Source organism: Mycteria americana, chromosome 3 (genome assembly GCF_035582795.1).
Source record: "Mycteria americana isolate JAX WOST 10 ecotype Jacksonville Zoo and Gardens chromosome 3, USCA_MyAme_1.0, whole genome shotgun sequence".
NCBI classification, from domain to species: Eukaryota; Metazoa; Chordata; class Aves; order Ciconiiformes; family Ciconiidae; genus Mycteria; species Mycteria americana.
This window is the reverse complement of record NC_134367.1, coordinates 50,589,032-50,609,807: the sequence shown is the minus strand read 5'-3', so window position 1 is coordinate 50,609,807 and position 20,776 is coordinate 50,589,032. Positions and strand designations below refer to the sequence as shown.

General features: G+C 37.4%; 1 protein-coding gene across 5 annotated transcripts in view; it reads left to right on the top strand.

Annotated features, from left to right (window-relative positions):
* ATG5 (autophagy related 5) overlaps positions 1–20,776 on the top strand; it is a 112,800-nt gene that overhangs the window by 71,242 nt on the left and 20,782 nt on the right. For 3 of the 5 annotated variants that reach the window (XM_075498474.1, XM_075498473.1, XM_075498475.1), the window contains one exon: positions 11,255–13,005. The exons of 1 other annotated variant lie outside the window; for it this stretch is intronic. In XM_075498474.1, coding sequence (XP_075354589.1) covers positions 11,255–11,391 — 137 coding nt within the window. In that variant the 3' untranslated portion in view covers positions 11,392–13,005. Of the gene's footprint in view, positions 1–11,254; positions 13,006–20,776 lie in introns of those variants that run through there. One more of the 5 variants, XR_012775218.1, reaches the window with a different exon arrangement.

Here is a 20,776-nt window from a genome sequence, read left to right as displayed (position 1 = left end):
CTCTTGGTATTTTGGAATGGAAAAATTAAAATGAACTTTTGATGAAAAATCACTTCCAATTTTAACTCTGAACAGGTAGCTGTTTTGGGGGGGATATTTATTTATTTATTTTTAAAGTTACTCTTCAGTGTAAAGAGCCCTTCAGGTATTCCATTACTCCTTTATCCACTCTTTCCTGAATTTTTCAAGACTAAGTTCTTTAATTTTACTGTGGTAGAGATCTCTAAATACTTTAATCTACTAGCTGTTCATAAGAACTTACAGTACGTGTACAGAAAAAGATATTTCATGTGTGCAAACTCTATTGCCTGCTCATTAAAGAATTTATTTTTCAATGAGTAAGGGCCCGGAAGAAGCTAATGTAAGTATTTTAGCAAGGGTTTGTATTTCTCTGATAAACAGCACTCCCCTTCTGTTTGTGATCACAGGATGAAAGCTCTCTAGGCTTGTATATGTACATTTTTACTGCTACATCATGTAGTGTGCTCTTAAGATTGAGATCTCATTCCCCAGGAAGCATTTCTGTCTAAGATTAATTGCCCTTTTAAAATCAGTGTTTGATGTATTCGTTTGGCTATATCCTGACTCACTTTAACCCTCTTTGACCTGACCCCACTGACTATTACCGCCATGGCTGAAGCAGAAATCCTTCAGCTTGATGTATGCAGTACAGACTTGAGCCTGTGGTTTTTCACATCGATGGATTCAATTAGCCGAGTTTTTACTGATCAACTTAGCAGAGGTTGAAGAATTTGTCAGACATGGAACAAAACTGTCCATATTTTGGGGTTAATTGAATAGCTCATCTCCATTTTCATGTATAGTTTGCTTGTGAAGTTCTTTACTTTGTTAAATATCATAATAATATTGCTGGAAGTAGCATTTAAAAAAAGGCAAAACCAGTTTATTTTTCTCTAGTTAAATGGGGGAAGGTAAAAAAAAATGAAATAGCAACCATTAAGCCTTTGATCTGTATGTATTGCTTATCACTTTTCAGGCAAATGTTTTTAAACTGTAATTATGTCCGAATGTCCACTTTTGAATTTGATTTATTAAACTGGGCAGATAAACTAACAATTAGCATTATTGCTTGATGAAAACAAGTAAACGTGCTGGTCTTTTCTGTATTGACAATGATTTTGCAGCAACAGTAATCCTTATTTGCTTTGCCTTGCTAGGAATAGTTCATCATTTGATTAGCTGAAAAGTTCATTATAAAAGATGGACGGCCACTAGAATTGAAGAATATTTGCAGGCATGATGTGAATTATAGTAACTTAAAAATGAAGTAAAATAGAGGTTGAAAGTTCAAGAATGCCATTAAAAACCTTTAAAAGTGTATGAATGGGCATATGCATAGGGAATATATAATATGATTGTATAGAGAATTTGCTATTTAATTGTTTGGCATAACAGCATTTTGAAAACAATGACATTATAAAAGCTTTCATAAACTATTAGCAACAAGAGATCTTTTACAGGAAATTGATTTGCTTTATACCAATCTTTATAGAGGAAAAACCTTTATCAAATGTTTCATTTTTGTCAATAGCATATTGATCACATTTAGCTCCCTAGCTATATACAGAGATAGCCTTAATTTCTGAAGGTCAGTTGTACACAGTTTAGAGGGAAGGGAAACGTCAAGTCTAATTAAGGGCATGGTACATGAAGGGGTTAACTTATTGCAAGTCAAGATGCCTGCTGTTTAAAAAAGCTACACAACTCCTAAAAGTGCTTTAGCTCTCCCTCAACAATGGAAAACATATCATGGATGAGTTGGGCTCAATTTGTCATGCATTCAAGTGCTTATCTTTTAACACACACCTTGCCTGTTCCTTGTATATATAAATGTATTGTGTGCTTGCTTGTTACATGGAACAGCAGCATGATTTGCATTGAACTTTGCCACTTTGTTCACATGTGCATAGCCAAACTTAAACGTATTGCAGAAAATTGGTTTGGAAGCTTCAATTGGTAACCCCAGTCTTTTATAAACTGGCACAGGTTTATTGCTGGTTAAGGGCTGAGGCTAAGGCACTGATGCTAAGGAAGAAGGGGTATAAGAATATTTCCTGGGAGTTTAATCTTATAAAATTTCTTTTTTTTTTTTTTTTTTTTTTCCCCCCTGCCTGAAGCTAGATGGTTGATGGGAAGCATCTCGGGCTCAGTCATTGTAAGGTCTTCTAAAACCTTTTAACTACTAAAATGTTAGATGTTTAAGAAAAGTATTTTAGGGTTCTGTCATAAATAAGTTTGGGACTTAGTACAACAACCCCATTAAAAAGCTTCTATTAAATATACAAGAATAAAAATTAAAAAACAAAACAACAAAGTTTAGTTAAGTCAAGCTTTCATTTCCATCCTCTATCTGCTTTTCCATTGAGCAGCATGAACTCTTTTACAGAAGGAAAAATCCCCTTGGTTGTCTTAGATGGCATTACTGTCAGTGTTAACTGTTTTGGACTGCATGGAGAATTGTTAAAAATAGTCTGCTCAGGCACCGTGGACTTAGTGCTGTTTGAGCCCAAATTCACTTTCTCTAAAAACTTTTTCAGTGAATAGAAAAAAGTTTTCTAGCTTGTTTACATACTTTCTGGCTGCTATGAGATTAGAAGTGTAACCCGAGTTCTCATAAGCTGCTCCAAAGTGTAATAAACTTTTGCTTGTGGTGATTAGTTTAATCCACATTTTTGTTATGTTTCAGAAATGTGGCTATCAACCTGAGGATAGACTTGTGGTAGAAAATGACAGGAAATAAGGAGAGAGGAAAAACTGGATGGAGAAGATGATGAATAGGGGTGATGCCAAGTACTTGATTTGATCTCAGTATTTAATGATACTTAATATAGATGATAATGTTGCACATTCATCTACTTTCATTTTGGGGATAGAGAGAAGGCTAGGACTGTGCTGGAATATAATCCAGGGAGTCTAATCATACTAAGAACTGTGACAAAGAAACTTTTTTCCTCTCCTTTAAATCACAAATGTCTAAACTCAAGTAGGAGATGTTTATGCCACGAGAGGATCATGTAGAGATCAGCCAACTGGCCTGTGTCAAAACCATGTAAAGAAATACAACAGTAATTAAAGCTAAGTCAGTGAATATGGACTTCATGACAGTGTCACAATGGAGGAATAGTTGAGATATCTTGCCTGGAGTTAGGCTTTTGTGGTCAAGTACTCTGCAAGAACAGAGTTCACTGAGGTTGATACAGGTCTAGTTCTATCACAGTGTTTTGGACTAAGAAGCAGTAGTTCTTATGAGAGGCTGTGGTAAGATGACATCAAGGTGTGCTGTAAGGGTGAAATTGAGACACTTGGTATGAATGACAAAACATTCCAGGATGGAGAGAGGCTGATGTTTTCAACTGTTTATTTTGGAGAAGAATTTTAAAAATCAAAATAATGCGTGAGAAAAGATAGGTTAAGCACTCTTGTTCTGTTACCTGTAAGGAGTCATTCAGTAAACCTATTAAAAATTAACATTCCTCTTAAAAGAGATTTTTAAACAAAATACGAAGTCGTGGATTTTATTTACCATTAGTTGTCTTTTGAGGTCAGGAACTTGCCGTAGTTAAAAGCTCTCTGGGATATCTGGGTAGATATCAAGAATATCCAGAGCTGAGAACATATATTTAGGAAAACTGTGACCTTCAGTTTGAGCCATTCAACTCATGTTACTACCAATGGTTAAAATGAGAGATACTCTCTTGTTGCTGCCAGTTAACCAGATCTACCTGATTGTTTGTTTATATTCATATTGGGCAGTTGGATTATATCCAGGAATAAGTTCTTATTCTCCAGACCACATCTTGTATTTGGAACAATGTTTATTCCAGATACAGAATCATTTTAGGGATAAAGACTTGTTCTGAATGATGCATTGACCATGTATTTCTGTGTGCGAGTTCTTCACCTGAAATCAGCCATCAGTAGCTTTCCCCAGGGCTGGTGGGATATGTAGGCAGGAAGGAAAAGTCAATCCTGTGCTTTCGTGTCACACATCAGCCTCTAAATTTTTGAGGTCAGAGCAACCTTTTGTTGTGGCTAGGCTATTTTAGAGTTGGCTTTGCAGGTTTTTTTGTGTGTTCTTGCTCTTGGTCAGAGGATACTGAACAGCGTATCTTGCTGATTGTGATCCAATATATCATCTGTGTTTCTGTTTAAACTGATAATTATTCCAAATTAAGGGAGAGGAAGGGAATAAGGATTTTGGTAGTTTATGTGCGATTAAAGTGAGGCAAAAAGTATGTTAAGATTACTATGGAAAATGAGTCACTTCTAACAATGGAGCATACTACTGTGACGAGCAGGGTCCTTTTTGCAATAGGGTGGAATTCACAGAAAAGTAAGGAAAGCCTGGGATATGATGGCTGAAATAGGCTAGTGCAAAGCTTCTGAAAACTCATGCTAAGATTTTATTCCTATTTTAAAAATTTTAACTAAAAAAACCCCTGCTCAACAGAATGTGTAGTAACCTTAGACCTTGAAGCTATCATTTCTTAAATATAAAATATTTTGTATCAGTAAAGAGAACTTTAATTTTTCACTGTCTGACGTACTTGTGCTGAGTTCATTCAAAGAGCAAGTGATTGTTTGGCCAAGAGATCTGACCAAACTCAACGTTTTTTTTACGCACTTCCCATAAAATTGCGTAGGTATTGAGCACTTGTTAGTACTCAGCTGAGTAGGTAAGATTTGTTTAAAATACAAGTTTGTTTTTCTATTTGAGACCTTTATATTGAGGTCATCATTACTGTGGAATCTGAACATCTCGCCATATTTCTGTACTTTGGTCGCTATTACACATACATATGCCAGAAACTGATTGCAGAAATGTTCCAGTTAGATTTCAGTGTATGAATGGAAAAGCCTGAAATAATGTTTTAACTTCTAATATTTTTTTTAAAAGATACTTAAGAAAAGCAAAGTGTGAATATTTGATTTATAGATGGGATGAATTAATTCTGTATCTAAGCTTGCTCACTGAGAAAAGAACATCTTTTTTAATTTATGGCAAAATATTTATCTGGCTAAAGTAAGTATTACAAAAGTGATGTCAAAATGTTCATAAATACCGCTTAGCTTAATTTTTTTAAGTTTATGGATATTTTATGAGCACATGTGACTTTTGTAGCACATGCAATGAAAATAATTGTGAAGCTTGTTTTGTTGTAAATGGTATCCAGTCATTGTCCATTTCAGTATCAGACACTGGAGCTGTTTTCAGTTTTGGACAGGTTCCTGTTGAAGAGCTAGATGTTATTCATCAGTTTCAGCGCTAGCAGTTGAAAGATCCCTTTATCAAACTGAACTATTACTGACAGTACTGAGGTTTTGGGCTTTTTAGAGTTGTTACCTACTTACAAGTGCAAAAAGTGAAGTACATTCATCAAGTGCTTGCTTATTTATATTCTACTACTGGTGCAGAAGTCACTGGAGTACTTCTTCTTTAGACTATGAGGCTTGTCTGGGGCTGGCTCTTCTTTGTATGTCCTAGAATATCCAACCTGAGGTGCCTAGAGAGGGGAAGGATAACTTCAACCACTGTCCAGTTCTTTCTTACCACCTGTGGTTACGGGTTAGAACATAGTCTCTGAATTCGCTTGCTAATACAGTGTAGCCTTTCATAAATAATTGCAGATAGTTTCATATGCCGTCCTCTGCGCTAGACCAGAAGTCTGGCTTTGAAGAAGGAAATTTTCACCTTTGCTTGCCAGAGACTTAGCCCCACCCAGCTTTGGCTTTAGGCTTTAAAAATTGAGTCAGCAATATCTGTCAGTAATGAACTTAGTGGTTGCATCTACATGTGAAGCACATTACTGAAATCTATGTATCTGTAAGCAATTTCCTAAAAGATCCTGAAGAGGTAAATGAAAAATCTTTCCAGTGAAGATGTAGGGGTGTCTCTTCAGATTCAGAGATGTCCGAGGCACCAACTGCTGAGCACACACTGTCAAGGAGTGCTCTGGCTGCTTCAAGGTACATGCACCTAATCTGAGTTCTCCTGCCTGGTAATCTGAGGAGCAGGAGATGTGGAAAGGAAAGCAGCCACACCACAACCACAAAAGGAGAACTCTGCTCCTTGTAAAGCTGACCCAAGATGAGTTTTCCTACAGTGTGGTATAACCTATTGTCAGGAATACCTTTAGTATCATCTAATCCAGAACATATGATGTATTCTGAAGACAAGCAAGCAAATGTTTATGGCCCGCTTCACAGATGAAAAAGCTGGAGACTAGTTCTGTTACATTATTCATAAGGCTGCTACTGTATGACACTTTCCTTGGATATATTTACTCCTTAGACTTTTTAGTATTGTTGTCCAGTATAGTCCTGTGGCCTTGTATCATGCAAGAAGTTCACTGTTTTCTCCTAGTTTGGAGCATAGGGTTCTATTTCCCTTTTTAGAGTTTTAAAGCCAATTTTGTAAGTGGTGCTGCCCTGAATAAGAAGCTGTGGTTTCTGCGTTGTCCATCTTGATGACTACAGGCAGTTTTCGGGACTGGCTATGCAGAGGACTTACATACAGAGGATTCTAATAGAAGTACTCCAGGGACTTTTTTGCTAAATCCTGAATAGCCTGTATTGTCTATCAGTGAAAGAATTTAAGCCAGCTAAATTGCCCTGACAGGTGATTGCTAGAGGCCACAAATCAGAAGGGAGGTATGTCATCCCACTAAAGAATTTTAAGTGGTGCATCACAGATGTAGTCTGGCTAGAGGAGCTGATCTTGTGTAGGTGAAAGGGAGTATGTAGCTGCAGCATTGGTGAGAGTTGTGGTGCTAACTGGAATGCAAAATGGCTGAAATACGTACCTTTGCTGGAAGTAGTGCCTTCTTACTATTCTGCTCTGAGGCACTTGAATCTATCTCAAAACCAATTTTTTCTTTTCCCTCCATCTTTAATTCTTCCTTTCTAAATAAAAAGATAATTCAGTAGAAAAATGTATTTAGATCAGGGGTATCTGTAACAATCTGAATTGATGCTGAATAAGCTAATTAAATTATTTTGTTTCCTAATATTGAGTGGTTTACTTTGCAAGCAATAACTTATATAGCTAAAGGAAACAGAAAAACTTCCCATGTGATACAATGACATTGCACGTCTTCCTACCTTCTCTGAAGACTACAGATTTTCTCTTCTTTGTTCTTTCTCTGTGTCTCACTGATTCTTGAACATTGAGGGTTTTTAGAGGAAGCTTGGGATTAGCAACAGCAAATACTGTAGTAGTTAGGGCATTCTCCGTAAAGAAGTGAGAGTGGACTCAAGCTGCCTCAGGTTGAGGCGGGCTGTGAGCCACTGCCTCAAGGACTCTGTTGAGATGCAACAGCCACTATCTTTTGCTTCCTTCCAGCAGATGCTTATCTGCAAAAGAGAGTCCTTTGCCAATACTTTCTTTGGCTGGATCAGGGTGGTTTCCTGATCAGGAACACTGAGGCACCTTATAAATGATGGAGAAGCAGACCTCTTCTTAAACCCTTCACTTCAGAGCTGCCTGTTTCTCTCCATTTTCTGTACAGAGTTGGAAGACTCTTCTGACTTTACATGGTTTTATTAGCCATGGATTTATTAGCCTGGGTCTGGTACCTACTTTAAGTGTTGCAGCCTTTGAGTTAGTGTCTAAATTCAGTGATCTGAAATGTCTCAAAAATGTATTAGTACACAACATGTAAGCATAGTTGACTGACTTCTGGGGACGGAATTTTGTTAAATTTTACCAAAAAGCTTTATAATCTGTGCTTATCACTTGCCACTAGTGACTTTCAGGGGCTATAGTGCCTTCATATTCATGGATTTCCACAGGGAAAGGAAAGAAAAATCATTTAGTCCTGGGACAACCACTCTGATAGGAGATGACTTAATTGGTTTTGAAGCTTTTTTTTGTAAATGCCAAAACAGTATTTATTATTTGTGCATCACTTCAGTAATATAAAAATACTCTGATTTTAAGTAAATAGCTACTATGTACACACATTATAAAAACTTCCTACAAAACATGTATTGCTATGCTTTTTCTGGTATTTCCACTTCATTTTCTTCCTGAGATTAATTTGCAACAAAGCACAAGAAAGCATCTTTAGGTCATATGATAGCTAACATGTAACTCAGTTCTAGCATGATTTTAAAAGTAAAAAAAAAAAAAAGTCATTGAGGTGACTGGAAAATTTGAACTTCTTCGTTTTGAGGAAATCCTGGGGTTTTTTTACTACATTGCCGAATATTGTAAAATGGGTATTGGCAGTAATGACATTATCAGGTCTGGACCCCGTGCACTTCAGATGAGTAGAGTTATTTGCCCTAATTTTTATAGGCCTGGTCCACTGACATAGAATGGCATTAATCTTCTCTGTAATTAAGTCATTTAAATCTTACACTACTCATTTAAATATACGTTGTGTTTAGCAACTTGTACGCTTTCATAGAGGCATTTTGTCAGTCTAAAAAGACCTTTTGTAATCATAGAATATGGGGTGGGAAAGAAGGGGACAGCACTTGGTGTGTCAAGATGCACACAAAATAAGCTACAACTCTTAAGACTATGAACAGTAATGGAAGGAAAAATATTATGTAAATCTATTGTATCTATAAACCAGGTGGATGAAGCTTTCATGATAGCTAGCAAATCATCCAGAACCCAGATCACAGTGGTAATGGTGGATACGAATTAGACAGCTGTTGAGAAAATGAATATTTTCCAGTAATTTTTTTAGTGTATTTGCTGTTGACAACTTTTTGCTACATAAAGCAGAGGAGCCATCTATAAGAGAGACACTCTGTATGTGATTCAAAATGGGGAAGTTACTGAAAACATGAAAGTTGAGGAAAGTTTGGGTAAATGTGACTTAAGTGACAGTTTATGGTCCCTAGTAACAAAAGGAGGGAAGAATGCTAAAGTAAAAACAATGGATTTTGTGAAAGAAGGCTACAGTAAATGCAGAATTGGTAGATAAGATCTCTTTAGTCAAGCCTCAAGGGGAAAAGGAGTAAGGAGAAGTGATGCTTTGTCAGAGATAACACTAGAACACAAACAATGCTAATGCAGAGATTTAGACTTTTATTAAACTGTAAATTCTTCATTGACCCCTGAGACTTTCTCAGTTTGCTGAGGAACAGAATAAAAGATTTGTATAAGAACCGGACAAAGTTGGGCAGGGAGCAGGGAATGGGGACACCCAGATTAACTGCATTTCATTTTTAAGCAAGAGGCATCAAGTTAGTATGCACATGCACACAGATCCAAAAATGTTCTGTCACACAGTAAAAGAAGAGCCACAGAAAGTGTTTATCATTTATAAGCCTTTCCTCCAATTACAATAAAATGATACTGAAGTTCTAAAGCTTTTAATCTATCTTTTGTGCAAGTTTTTAAGAAGAGTCAGCTATGTAGAGGTGGCTAGCACAGTACTAATGCCAAAACAGCATTCTGCCATCTGTCTGTTAATGCAAGTTAGTTGTTTCTGACAATTAAATAATACTATGAAATGTCAAAAAGTTACCAACTCTGTGGCCAATTTATGGAATACCATAGATAGATTTTAATTTGAAATTGTTAAATACATATATTTGGGAGTTACTTTAATATTTAAAATATTTAGATGTTCCCTAACTTCTCAGTGCAAAAACTTGGTTTCTGAGATCTTTTCTTTTGGAGTTCATAGTTTTGACAATCTGACTGGTAATGTTTCAGCCCAATAAATACCTGCTTTGGTTGGAAATACCAGAAGTTTATTTTTAAATGATGTGCTGCATTCTTCTGACCTGTCTGCAATAAAACCAGAAACCAGTAATTGTTTGTGGTTAACTTAGTGTGATAATGTGTATACTATGCCATTTAGAGAATCAAGCTTTATATATTTAATCAAGAATTTGTACGGAATATGGTGCCATATGTAGGTAACATGTAACTAATGCATAATGCTTTATTTTAGGCAAACATAACTGTCTGCTTCTGCAGGAAGAATTATTACTAGCATAAAGTCAACAGCATGTTCAAGGATGATTCTTCCTTGTCTGATTTAGCCTGTACTGGCATAGATACCCGGTTATAATACAAACTTCTTCAGGCAGCTGTCAAATCATTTTGGTTACCAAATAAATAAGATTTTATCTATGTTATAAAATAGGAATTAGGCTACAACTGGGCTAGCTGAATGAAAGAGCCAGTAATGGTACTTTCACTTCTAGATTCTGCTCTCTTCCGTGCAACTCTTGGGGAGCGTGGTGGTTTGTTCTGTAGTATAGGCAGTTGAGGGGGGCATAAAATGCCAATTAGAGAAGGCAGTGATATTTCTTGAGCACCGAATGTGGATTTCACTGTGGTAGGTCCATGTGAGAATGCCAGAGTATAGTATAAAAACAGTAAAAGGTCACTGCCTACTTCTTTTTCCCCTAACCATTATTTGGAGCATATTTCAGATGCTCTTCTCATCTCAAGGCTCTGAAATAAATTTTCATTTTTTTGTTGTTTTTTTTTTTTTTTTTTAGTTCGTTTCATGAGGGTTATGTCAGTTGCTTTAGCTGGTTCCCATCATTTGAATCAAAGGATCAAAGTACTTGCATCCTCTGGGACAAGTATAAATAAAAAGAATTGAAATATTCTTAGAAAATATTCTTGTCATACTGGGAATCGTTTGCTAACTTCGCTTTTCCAGGAGATGAAACTAAGTGAGAAAAAGCTGGTGCCAACTCAGCCTTCTGAGTTGTAAACTCTGTAATACTGCTAGAGACTTAAGGACATCATTCTTAGCAAAACAAAATTACTTCAGGAATATTACATGTATTATGTGTGTGACACATGAGATGTAGTGCAGCTTTTTCAGGAGATCACAGTATTAAAAATACAACTTTATTAGTATGTTTTAGGAAGCTCAACATCTTAAGTGTGATCTGTGTAAAATTCATATGGCTTATAGCCAGGCGAGATGGATATGCCTTAACTGTGTTGACACAAAGCTGTGATCACTGTAGGAAAAAAACACTTGCAACTAATAAAGAAGAGTGGCACTTTCATTAAGTTTCGTTTTAACCCAATTTTTTTCTTGGAATTAATTTTAACTCAAAGTTTCTGTTTTAGATGATAGAAATCTCAGCCTTCTCCATACCAATATTTTCCGCTTTTCATTCTGTTAAATGTTAAACTCTGTAACACCAATTAAATCTACCGTAAATTAAGTATAAGTAAATGTTTAATCTTTCTGTGAACTTTGAATGGTGTACTAGTGGTTTCTCTTTTTCTTTGAATTAGATGGAGAGCAGAAGACTCAAGTGATGATTCATGGAATTGAGCCAATGCTGGAAACACCCATACAGTGGCTAAGTGAACATATGAGCTATCCAGATAATTTTCTCCACATTAGTATCATTCCCCGACCTACTGATTGAAACTCAGCTATAGTGGTATGAGGATCATTCTCAAGCTGGAATTATAAGGGCATGTCAACTTCTTGCTTCTGTCAGTCTTGACAGAGGCAGCCTGACCAGAAAAAAAAAAAAAAAAAAAAAACCCAAAAAACCAACAAAAAAACGAAACAAAACAAGAAGTCCTCACTGCTGCAAGCCAAACAGGAAGAGAGATCCTATCATCAGATAAGGGCAATTGGGCTGATCTTATTTTGCATCACTGCTGCTTTTCTTCACCGCTGTAATTAAATCAGTTGCGATATGAAAGAATTTACAGGACCTCTGCGAGTCTGCTGTTTTCTTGTAAAATATAATGAAGCTGAAACTGTCAGCCGAAGAGCAAATGGAAATATGCCACTTGATTGTATTTCTGATTAACAAATAAACAGGGCTGTTTCCTAAAGCGGTAGTGTTTCAACTTTGAGAGTGGAAACATTGGTTTAATTTTCTAGAAAGTTAGACACTGAGAGATTCAGTTACCAATAGCTTTTTGTAAAAGATCAAATTACTGTAAACCCATCTTTCCTTAATGAGAAGTTCATGTTTACAGTATATGTATTGGTATGCAAATGATCTTTTAACTTTGATAACAAGCAGTGAGAGATTTTAAAGTAAACCCGTGAGCATGTTTTGTCATTTAAAAACATGCACAACTTAATAATCTACAAATACTTTTGATTTGTATGCTGTCACTGAATACTCCAGTATGTTTATTATTCAAACCAGTTTTCATAGACTAGCAATGATGTAGGATAATTTGTCTCAGGATTTGTCATGGCATTTCTTTGTGCTCATCTAAATTTTTTTTTCTGTAAGAATATTTTCTTAATTTAGTTGAAAAAGTTTAAAAAAAAAAAGTAAACGAATGTTGCAAACGATTGTATCCCGCTGTTTATTCCCATAGAATAGAAAACAGTTAAATCATTGAATGATGAACAGATGTATTGCTTTTTAACAATTTTGAATTTTGGAAAGCTGAGGCTTTTCCAAGCTAATACTTCCTTGCATCTGAGTTTAGTTTTCTACTGTGGTCCCTGAGCAATCAGTCTGAAATTTGGAAGCTTCTAATATCATTGCACAGATTTTTCCTTAGTTTAGCAGATGTATTTTTAGGTTATTGGATTGCTTTGGTTTCTAAATGTTTGTTACCATTGCAGCTGCTACTAGGACTCTACCACTTTTTTGTGTTACACTGAATTAATCAAACTGTGTGCTATATTGCTTTGTCTGCAGTTTGTGGCTGTTTGTGGCACAAGACTATGTTTATAGTAGACGTATTATCAAATATGTCAAATATTATCAAATATAAAGAAAGCATGACATTTTTCTTTCAGAAATAGTAGCTGTTGAAGTTCCTACTCAAAGTCTTGGCTTGCAAATGTCCCACTAACTCCCAGTGCTGTTCCCATTCTGCTTTGTTTCCGTGCTCCCTTTATGGTAGGATACTTTCCTGTATCTGAAAAAGAAGAAAATGAAAATCAATCAGACACACAAAAACCTCTTTAAGAAGCAAGAGGAGAGGGATCTCCTTGGGTGAGAATAGAATTGAGGCTAAAAAAAGCCCCAAGGGCAGAAAAAGTCAGTAGACAAATTTGGTAGTGTATAATGTATATAATACATTTATACATTTGGTAGTGTATAATGTAAATGAGGAAATAGCATTAAGGAAATGGAAGGGAAAAGGTAATAGTGAAATAAACCTATGCTGTATTCTGTGGGTCATGAAGAATTTTTCAAACAAAACAAATCATGCTGATCTGTGTTTATGCAGAATTGAAATATAATATTCTTACAGTGGGATGATTTGGTTGAGTTATTCTAATTTCCAGTTCTGTTTGGAATTTTTGTTACAGTGTTGGATTGGCATTTGTAAACTTTCTTAGGCAGACACATCTAAATATTCTGGAGAATTTCAAAGTCTTGCCGATGGATAAAGCAAATATTTTGTAGAGTCTTCATATTAAAAAAAGTCTTTTGTAGCGATAATTTTTCCATTAATCAGGATAAGAGGCAGTACATTTAAAAAACTGTAAAGATTGTGTTTCCTTTGTTTTAAGGTAAGCTGGAGTAAGTCACTGGCTATTTTAATATATTCTACACCAGCATTTCAAGTATACAGCTCTCTTCTCATGGCCCATATTTGCTAGTAAATCCAACTTTTGAGGCCTAGCATGGAATTAAGAAATAGCTTGGCTTTAAAACATACTCTTTCATCTTATTTTAACTATTTAAACTTTATTAAAAAATAAACCAGAGTTTGAGTCTGTCTTTATTTCCAGCTAAATAAGGATCTTTGTCACGGAGTGACAAAAACATTTAATTAATATTTAATAAGTAGTAGCTTCTCAAAGAGCTGGTTGGGTCGTGTATCTAAAAAGCACATCATCACAAAAATGAAATGGCGTCTTCGCTTTACCTGATTTAAATCACATTTTTGTAGTTTGTTTTACTTAGTATGTGAATAACAATAGCAAAAGAAGGTGCACTGTGGCTTAATTAAATATTTTTCTTCACTTTGAAATGCTGTAACTTCTGGAAAAAAAACAGATTTGGTCTAAATTGGTCAGAAACTAACATAGTGCTCACTAAATTAATTTCAATGCTAAGGAAAAGTGCCAAATACATGTGCACACACTCCTCTGCATTTAGAATTTAAGTGTATCTGATAAGCAAGTTAAGTTTATAGTTCAAAAAAAGAGCAAAACACAGAGCTTGTTGCTGTCTTCACTGTATTTCATGTTGTTTGGCAATGGCTACCTCCGTTTTTGAATGTTCACTGAAGAAAGAGTGAATTTTCCAATGATTTCTTTGATACCACTGGCTGTCACTCAGCCCACTGTCAGCACACAAGGCAATGCCTTTTAATGAAGACTAAGAAATGGGTTCTTTTAGCTTTAATTTAATTTCCATTAATTCTTTGTTAAAAAAAAAAAAAATAGGAGCATACTAAAGAAAATAAATTTGTACTGGTAAAAAGTCAGATGACATTGCCACTACTGGAAAGAATGTGATCTTGACACGTGAAGGCCTGGTAACCCTGAAAAATGGAGAATGGGAAAAGATGTTGAACTGAATATACAGAGTGGGCATAGAGACTAAGGAGAAGGATTTCTGCTAGAAAATGAGTAGAGCTCGTACAATGGTACGTTATGCTGCTAAAGCATGCGTAATCCTGGGTTCCCATTAGATACAGAAAATTCAGAAAAGGGGAGGGAATTGTTTGCCTGCAGGGGCAGAGGTTCTCACGTGGAATAGCGTGGGGGGTTCTGACCACCCCTGTGGGGAAAGGAGAGTTTTGGGCTGGTATAGGGACTGTGCTACCTTAGCAGCAGAAATGCAAATACTGCTGGGAATATGTATTGGTGTGATTGGGAAATCTTTCAGGAATGTGAAGAAATATTAAATCTTAAGAACAGATCAGGCACAGGAGCATGCTATGAACTAGCCATTAATAAATGTATGGAAAGGAAAACTATTGAGCTACTTCAAACCAAGTTACTTCTCCACTAAGAGTTTTGGGAGCTGTGGAGCAAGCCGATGTGAAGGTTAAGTTATGAAAAGAATGAAAGCCGCTTGCCTGTGACAGCAGTCATTGGACTCAGTTACTGGGAAAGTCCTTTCAGTTCGGTGTTCCTGCGTGTTTTGCTCTGACAGCCAGATACCTATCAGCTGATGAAGGCTCTTGATCATCACTTCCAGTATTATTTATATCCTGCATAATAATTATGGCCTCTTTTTTTTTTTTATTTCCTTATATGGTGAATGATGTCTGAGTGACAACTCCATGTTTATAGCACTGACGATAGCTGGTGTTTTTTCAGTTTCGATATTTAGAAAAATCTGCATCTTGGCTGTACAAGTGTATTAGCACGCTCTTAGAAGACTTCTAGGGCTAAAACATAACTCTTCACTTTAGAAAATGTTTTAAGCAAATGTCACAGCTTGCCAGTGATCATTTACCAAATCAAGGGGCTGGACAAGAAAAGGATAGATTAATCCCTTTCATAGGTACTTTCCAAATTGAACATTTTTACTTGTAATGATTTTAAACTCTCCAAAGAACCTAGATGTTAGTTTGCTTGGAAATTTAGCAGTAGCTTACAGAATTAATTTATTCGTATGCTACCATATGTAGATGTTAAAACTGATTACATACTTGTATAACTCTAATATTAATATTGATGATTATCAGATTATGCCAGAAGGAGAACCACATTAGTGATCGTGAGGTCTCCTGTGAGTGCTGTCGTTCTGGTGCTGCAAATGGATGAAATGTGAAGTTTGAGTGGATCTCTGGCAAGTACTACCCCTTTTTCCAGCAAAAACAAAATTACTTTGTCTTTACTGAGAAAGTAATGTTATATTCTTGACATCGCAAAAGCGTATTTCAGGGGAAAATATCCCCCCCCCCCCCCCCCCAATATTTCTGATGCAAAATTTGTGGCTGTATCAGAATAATAAGGCTTTTAGAAAGTGACTTCAGCCATTGATTTTAGCAGTCTCTGTTTATTTGGACAGGAAAGAGATTCCTGAAGTGATTTTTTTTTTCTTTCCTTAGGATGAGAAAGGGTATGCACAGAGGTTCTTAGAGTATCACATCACATATAGAATGGATTTCTGCATTAAAGCAGGTTGGTGCTTATTCTGCGTTAAAACTTCTAGTTTTGAGACAGGGATGGTGACATTTCAAAATGTCACACTAAACCTGAGTAATATCTCTTGAGAGAGAGGTAAAAAGATGTGAAGTTTCAAATGCTCAGAAGTAGATTTCAGATTTCTATACTTTCAAGTTACACTATCAAATTAGCTTGTGGAAGAAGAGTTTAAAATGAGAGAGATGTTTTCTTTCCTTCCCTTGCCTTTCATGTCTCCCCGATTCAAATAATTAAATTCTTTTAACTGTGAAATGAAACACTAGTTTCTCTAAACAATAGATTAAAGAACACGAAAGAATACAAAACTTCTTTCAAATAGCGCTATGCAAACAGGTACATGAAGAGGGGGTTTGTGTAGTTCAGGTTTTCATATGTATGAAATAACTAGCAATTATATGAAGTTTAAAGGTATGGTTTTCCACGTGGTTTTAATAGTATTTATATGGTTAAAAACCACCCAGGGTAGAAAGAGAGGCAGTCAAACACCATGTTAGGGTTGGAGGAGCCTGACTTTACTGCACTTGAAACTGCCAAAATGCGTCAGGTGTTAAAATAGCACTTTCCACTGAAAACATTTAAAGCCTTAATCCTTCCATCATTTCATTAATATAGGTCAACAGATACAATAAAATGAATATGTTGTGGGAACAAATGTGTGATCTAGTTACTAATACGCATTATATTCTCACCTTAGCATTCATGGTAATTGTGAGTATTGTACAGTGGAAAGGGTAAAGCCGATACATGATACAGTTTGCATCTGTCAGAATTTGGAGGATCTCTTGCTAGAGTTCGGCAAATGTGTTTTGCAAGTTCACATGCACGTCTTAAAAGCTACTAGAGGTTAGGTCCTCCTTCAAAGAAAACCAGGCTGGGGGGGGGGGAATATTTTTGTTAGCTTCGTAATTACTTATGTAAATGCAAAACCCTGTTACAGGATTTCTATTTTTTTTTTCCTGTACACTGAAGAAAACTTCACCTGCTTTGGTTGAAAGAAATGCAGAGAGAGTGTGCATGCGAAAGCTGATGAGGTCTTATTTCATACAGAGAGAGATATATATATAAAATTTTTCTTTGTGTATATCGAGATTTTGTTGCTTGGGGTCAGTAGTGCCCCAAATGCCATAAAAAGGACAACTTCTAATTCTTTCAGCTAGACGGAGGCACTCACAAGTATTTTCATCGCTACAGAACTAAAGATCAGAATGGAAACTCTCTGGCTGAAACTTGTGCCTTACATGCTCTTCTAGCTATAATTAAAATAATCTGCACTTCAGAGGTTTGATTTCCATCAGTCATATATGTACACACGCCCTCACTGGATTTTTTCCACAGTTCAAAATTAGTGAAATAAGCTGGTGTTCCTTCATTTTAAAGTTTATCCAAGTCCGTACAGGGCAAATGGGAGGCCGGGACCAGGCCATGGGAGTGGCCCTCGAGCTCTGAAGAGCCGGCGTGACCCAGGAAGCTGTACAGCTTCTTCATTCACTATTTCCACTGCGACAATTGTATCATACGAGTGCTGTCCCTTACTTGCAAACTCTTCTTTACTTTGCAGCTTCTCTTTTTTTAGCTGATCCTTGACCTCAGCTGACTAGAGATGAGGCTGAACCTGCCCCTCGCTCTCAAGCGCCCGTCTCTCCCTTGCGGGCTCGCTGTCAGTAACTGTACCGTGAGTGTGACTAAAATCCCCATCTCTGGAGCACTCCGTGACCCTTCTCACACAGCTTCTCCTTCCTCTGAGGCGTGAGTTCGTTTCTGCTGGCTGTTACCACAAACTGGGTAGCCTCGTAGGAAAACAGTGAGAGAAAGGCGCGGAGGAGGGGAGAGGGAAACGAGAAGAATTAAAAAAAACGGTGAAGGTGGGGCTCGAGAGAAAAATACTTCGTGGGGAGTGAAATGACAGAGCTGGATTCTTGATCTCACCCGGGTTTCTCGTTCACTCATCATCTTACCGCTCCCACCGCGTGCTTTCCTTTCCATCCTTTCCATGAACGCGGTGGTGCGCTGGCTTTCACCTGCAAAGCGAAATGTCTGGCACCTCTGGTGTCACCGCCTGCCATAGCCGCCGCCTTGGAGCAAGCAGTGCACTCGAGAGGGTGTGTTTAACTTTGTTGTCCTAGCACGTTGCTTAAGAAGGCCTTTATTTACAAAAATTGTTTCAGAGCTTCTTCCTTTGCAGCAGATCCTAGACCCGGGCCTCGTTCGACTGTGAGGAGTCGGGAGGTCCTGCACGAAATGGAGACGCGGTTTGCACAGGCACGTCTTGTTATTCTGTTAATAGTTTGTGTTGTGGAAAACCGAATCGTCAGCATTGCTTTTTTATTCAGGGAACGGATGATGGAGTCACTCGAGGACCTTTGTGTCATGAGAATTACTGTTTCGTGGAAGTTTTACTTTATACTGTTATGAATGTTTCGTACAGAACAGCAGAATACATTTTCAACATGTGTAATAAATACCAAACCCAGTTTTGGTCACAAGCCTTTTCTGTTTCATTTTCCAGTCAGAATAAGATTCCATTATATTGGGTTTAGTTATAGAAAAATATGTCAATATTCATAACCAGGCGGTACAGGCAGTAGAAAGAGGACATGTCGGTTTTAGTCATTAGCGTTTCTGCCCTTTATATCTTGACACCTTCGATAGGAAGGCACACAAGGACTTCTACCTTTCTGCTGAGGCGTGCTTTTGCTGAACCACCCAGGCAGTTTCTCTGCCAATTTGGGGGATCTGCTCCCTTATGGAAACCGTCCAGTTTTGTTTTATTGTATATAAATTTATACTTGACAGCTGTTGAGGAAATCACTAGAACAATAGCCATAACGGCAATTTAAAAAAATCAGCTTAATTTATTGCTCGAATGTCCTTCACTAAGAAATCATAATGTCAGTTTTTAGTGAAATTAGCGATGTCCTACTTCTGGTTGTGCATTCAATTATTTCAATGGTAAGAGGGCATGATCCTAATGGGTCAGCTTACAATTTCCTTGAAATATATTGTGTTTCTTAATAAGTCAATAAGAGGAACTACTTGGTCTTTATTTTATCTCTCACTGAAACTTGAATGCATTCAAGGGTTCTGCTGCAATTGGCTTCCTCAGGGAGGTGCAGCAGGAGTCGTATCCTCTCTGGCCTCCATAAATTATATTGGGGTTGCTGTCTTTTAGGGGCATGGGGTAAAATATTTCAGTTCTCTGAAGCCTACCTGCTTGCGCTCTTCCCGCCCTCCCCAAACTAGATGCCACAATTTTCCATAATCGAGCCCTTCCTTTTTCGTTGCATGCTTTGAACAGCGAAGCAAGTGAACCATAGCTACTGGGCATAATGATGAATTCTTCAGCTATCATTTCAGGGGGCTCTGAAATTTAGGTCTTTCAAGTTTTTGAGCCACACCTCTAACAGAGACTTGGTCTGGGGTAACCATGCAAGCTTCCAGCGAGATAACACAAGGTATAAATTAAATTCTCTTTAAAAATTGGCACTTGGGTAAACGGAGCTATCCACAAAGGCTGTTACCTCCCTTTGTTCACACTTGTTTTGCTGTCTCTGTGTAAAAAGCTTTCTGTAAACTTTCAAAAAGCAAACCTAATCGAGATTGTGTGATGGCGTATGGAAGAGGCCTATTGCACAACTCCCTTCCCCCTGCCCGCACCAAGTCAATCCTCGCTTGTGTCACTGCAGGCAATTAACAGCGCTTCAAAACCACATGCGGCTCCTATTCCAAAACACCATTTGATGGTATCAGGAGGCTTGAGAGTTCAAGAAAAAAAATACGTTCATTTTTTAAAGGGAGTTTATTCATCATTAGAAGATGCTGAAATAATCAAAGGCATTGAGCGTGCAACATCAGCAAGTAGATCTTTGCTGCAAGGTATTGTCTGGATGGGATAAAAACGCATAATTCATCTTTCATATAATATTTGCTTGAAATGAACTGTAACGTATTTAGGTGTTCTGCTTTGATCCTAATGTGTTGTGAGGCGCTACGCTGAAATGAATGCGGATACCATCGATAAAGAAGATCCCCACCATCTTAACGTATGGGCATGTGCCACAGTTGCCACATAATAAACAAGGGCGGCAGCTTTTCAGAGCTGCCCCGAGATAGGGAACTTTTACCTCCTGTTGTCGCAGGGTAAACAGGTTGCTTGTGTCTCTGAGAGCAGCAGGGTGCTTTCTCTGGTGTCGGCCGGGGAGGGAGAACGTGAGGATGAATAATTACTGTGGATTTGCCAGATGCTCTGTAACCACATATGCATCTTGACCCGATAGTAAGGAATCCAAGTGTTTATCTTTACCTGCAGGATTTCTTCTGAGTGATTTTGCTATTTATATCAAACCGGGGTTTCAGGGATTTGAAGTAACCTTAGGACAGGGATCTTTTCACTGACTAGCATTGGTGCTAATTATTTGAAACTAATCAGTGGCTGGGATTTTTATTTAATTTCACTGTGCGATGAGATACGATTAAGTGTGAATGGTGTGGCTGGAAATTTCTTGCAAATAATTTGAGTTTAATTTGCAATGGCAAATAGGATCACAGGAACAAGAGAACGCTACTGCTTGTGCTCTCTTTCTGGTCGGTGTTTTGGTGGATCACTGTTTGCCTGGAGTGCTGGAGTATCCCTCTGCCATTCGGATCATGTAGTCAGGGTGTTGTACCGGTGGGAAGATGATCTTCCCCAAAATAAGAGCTGACCTAAATCTGAG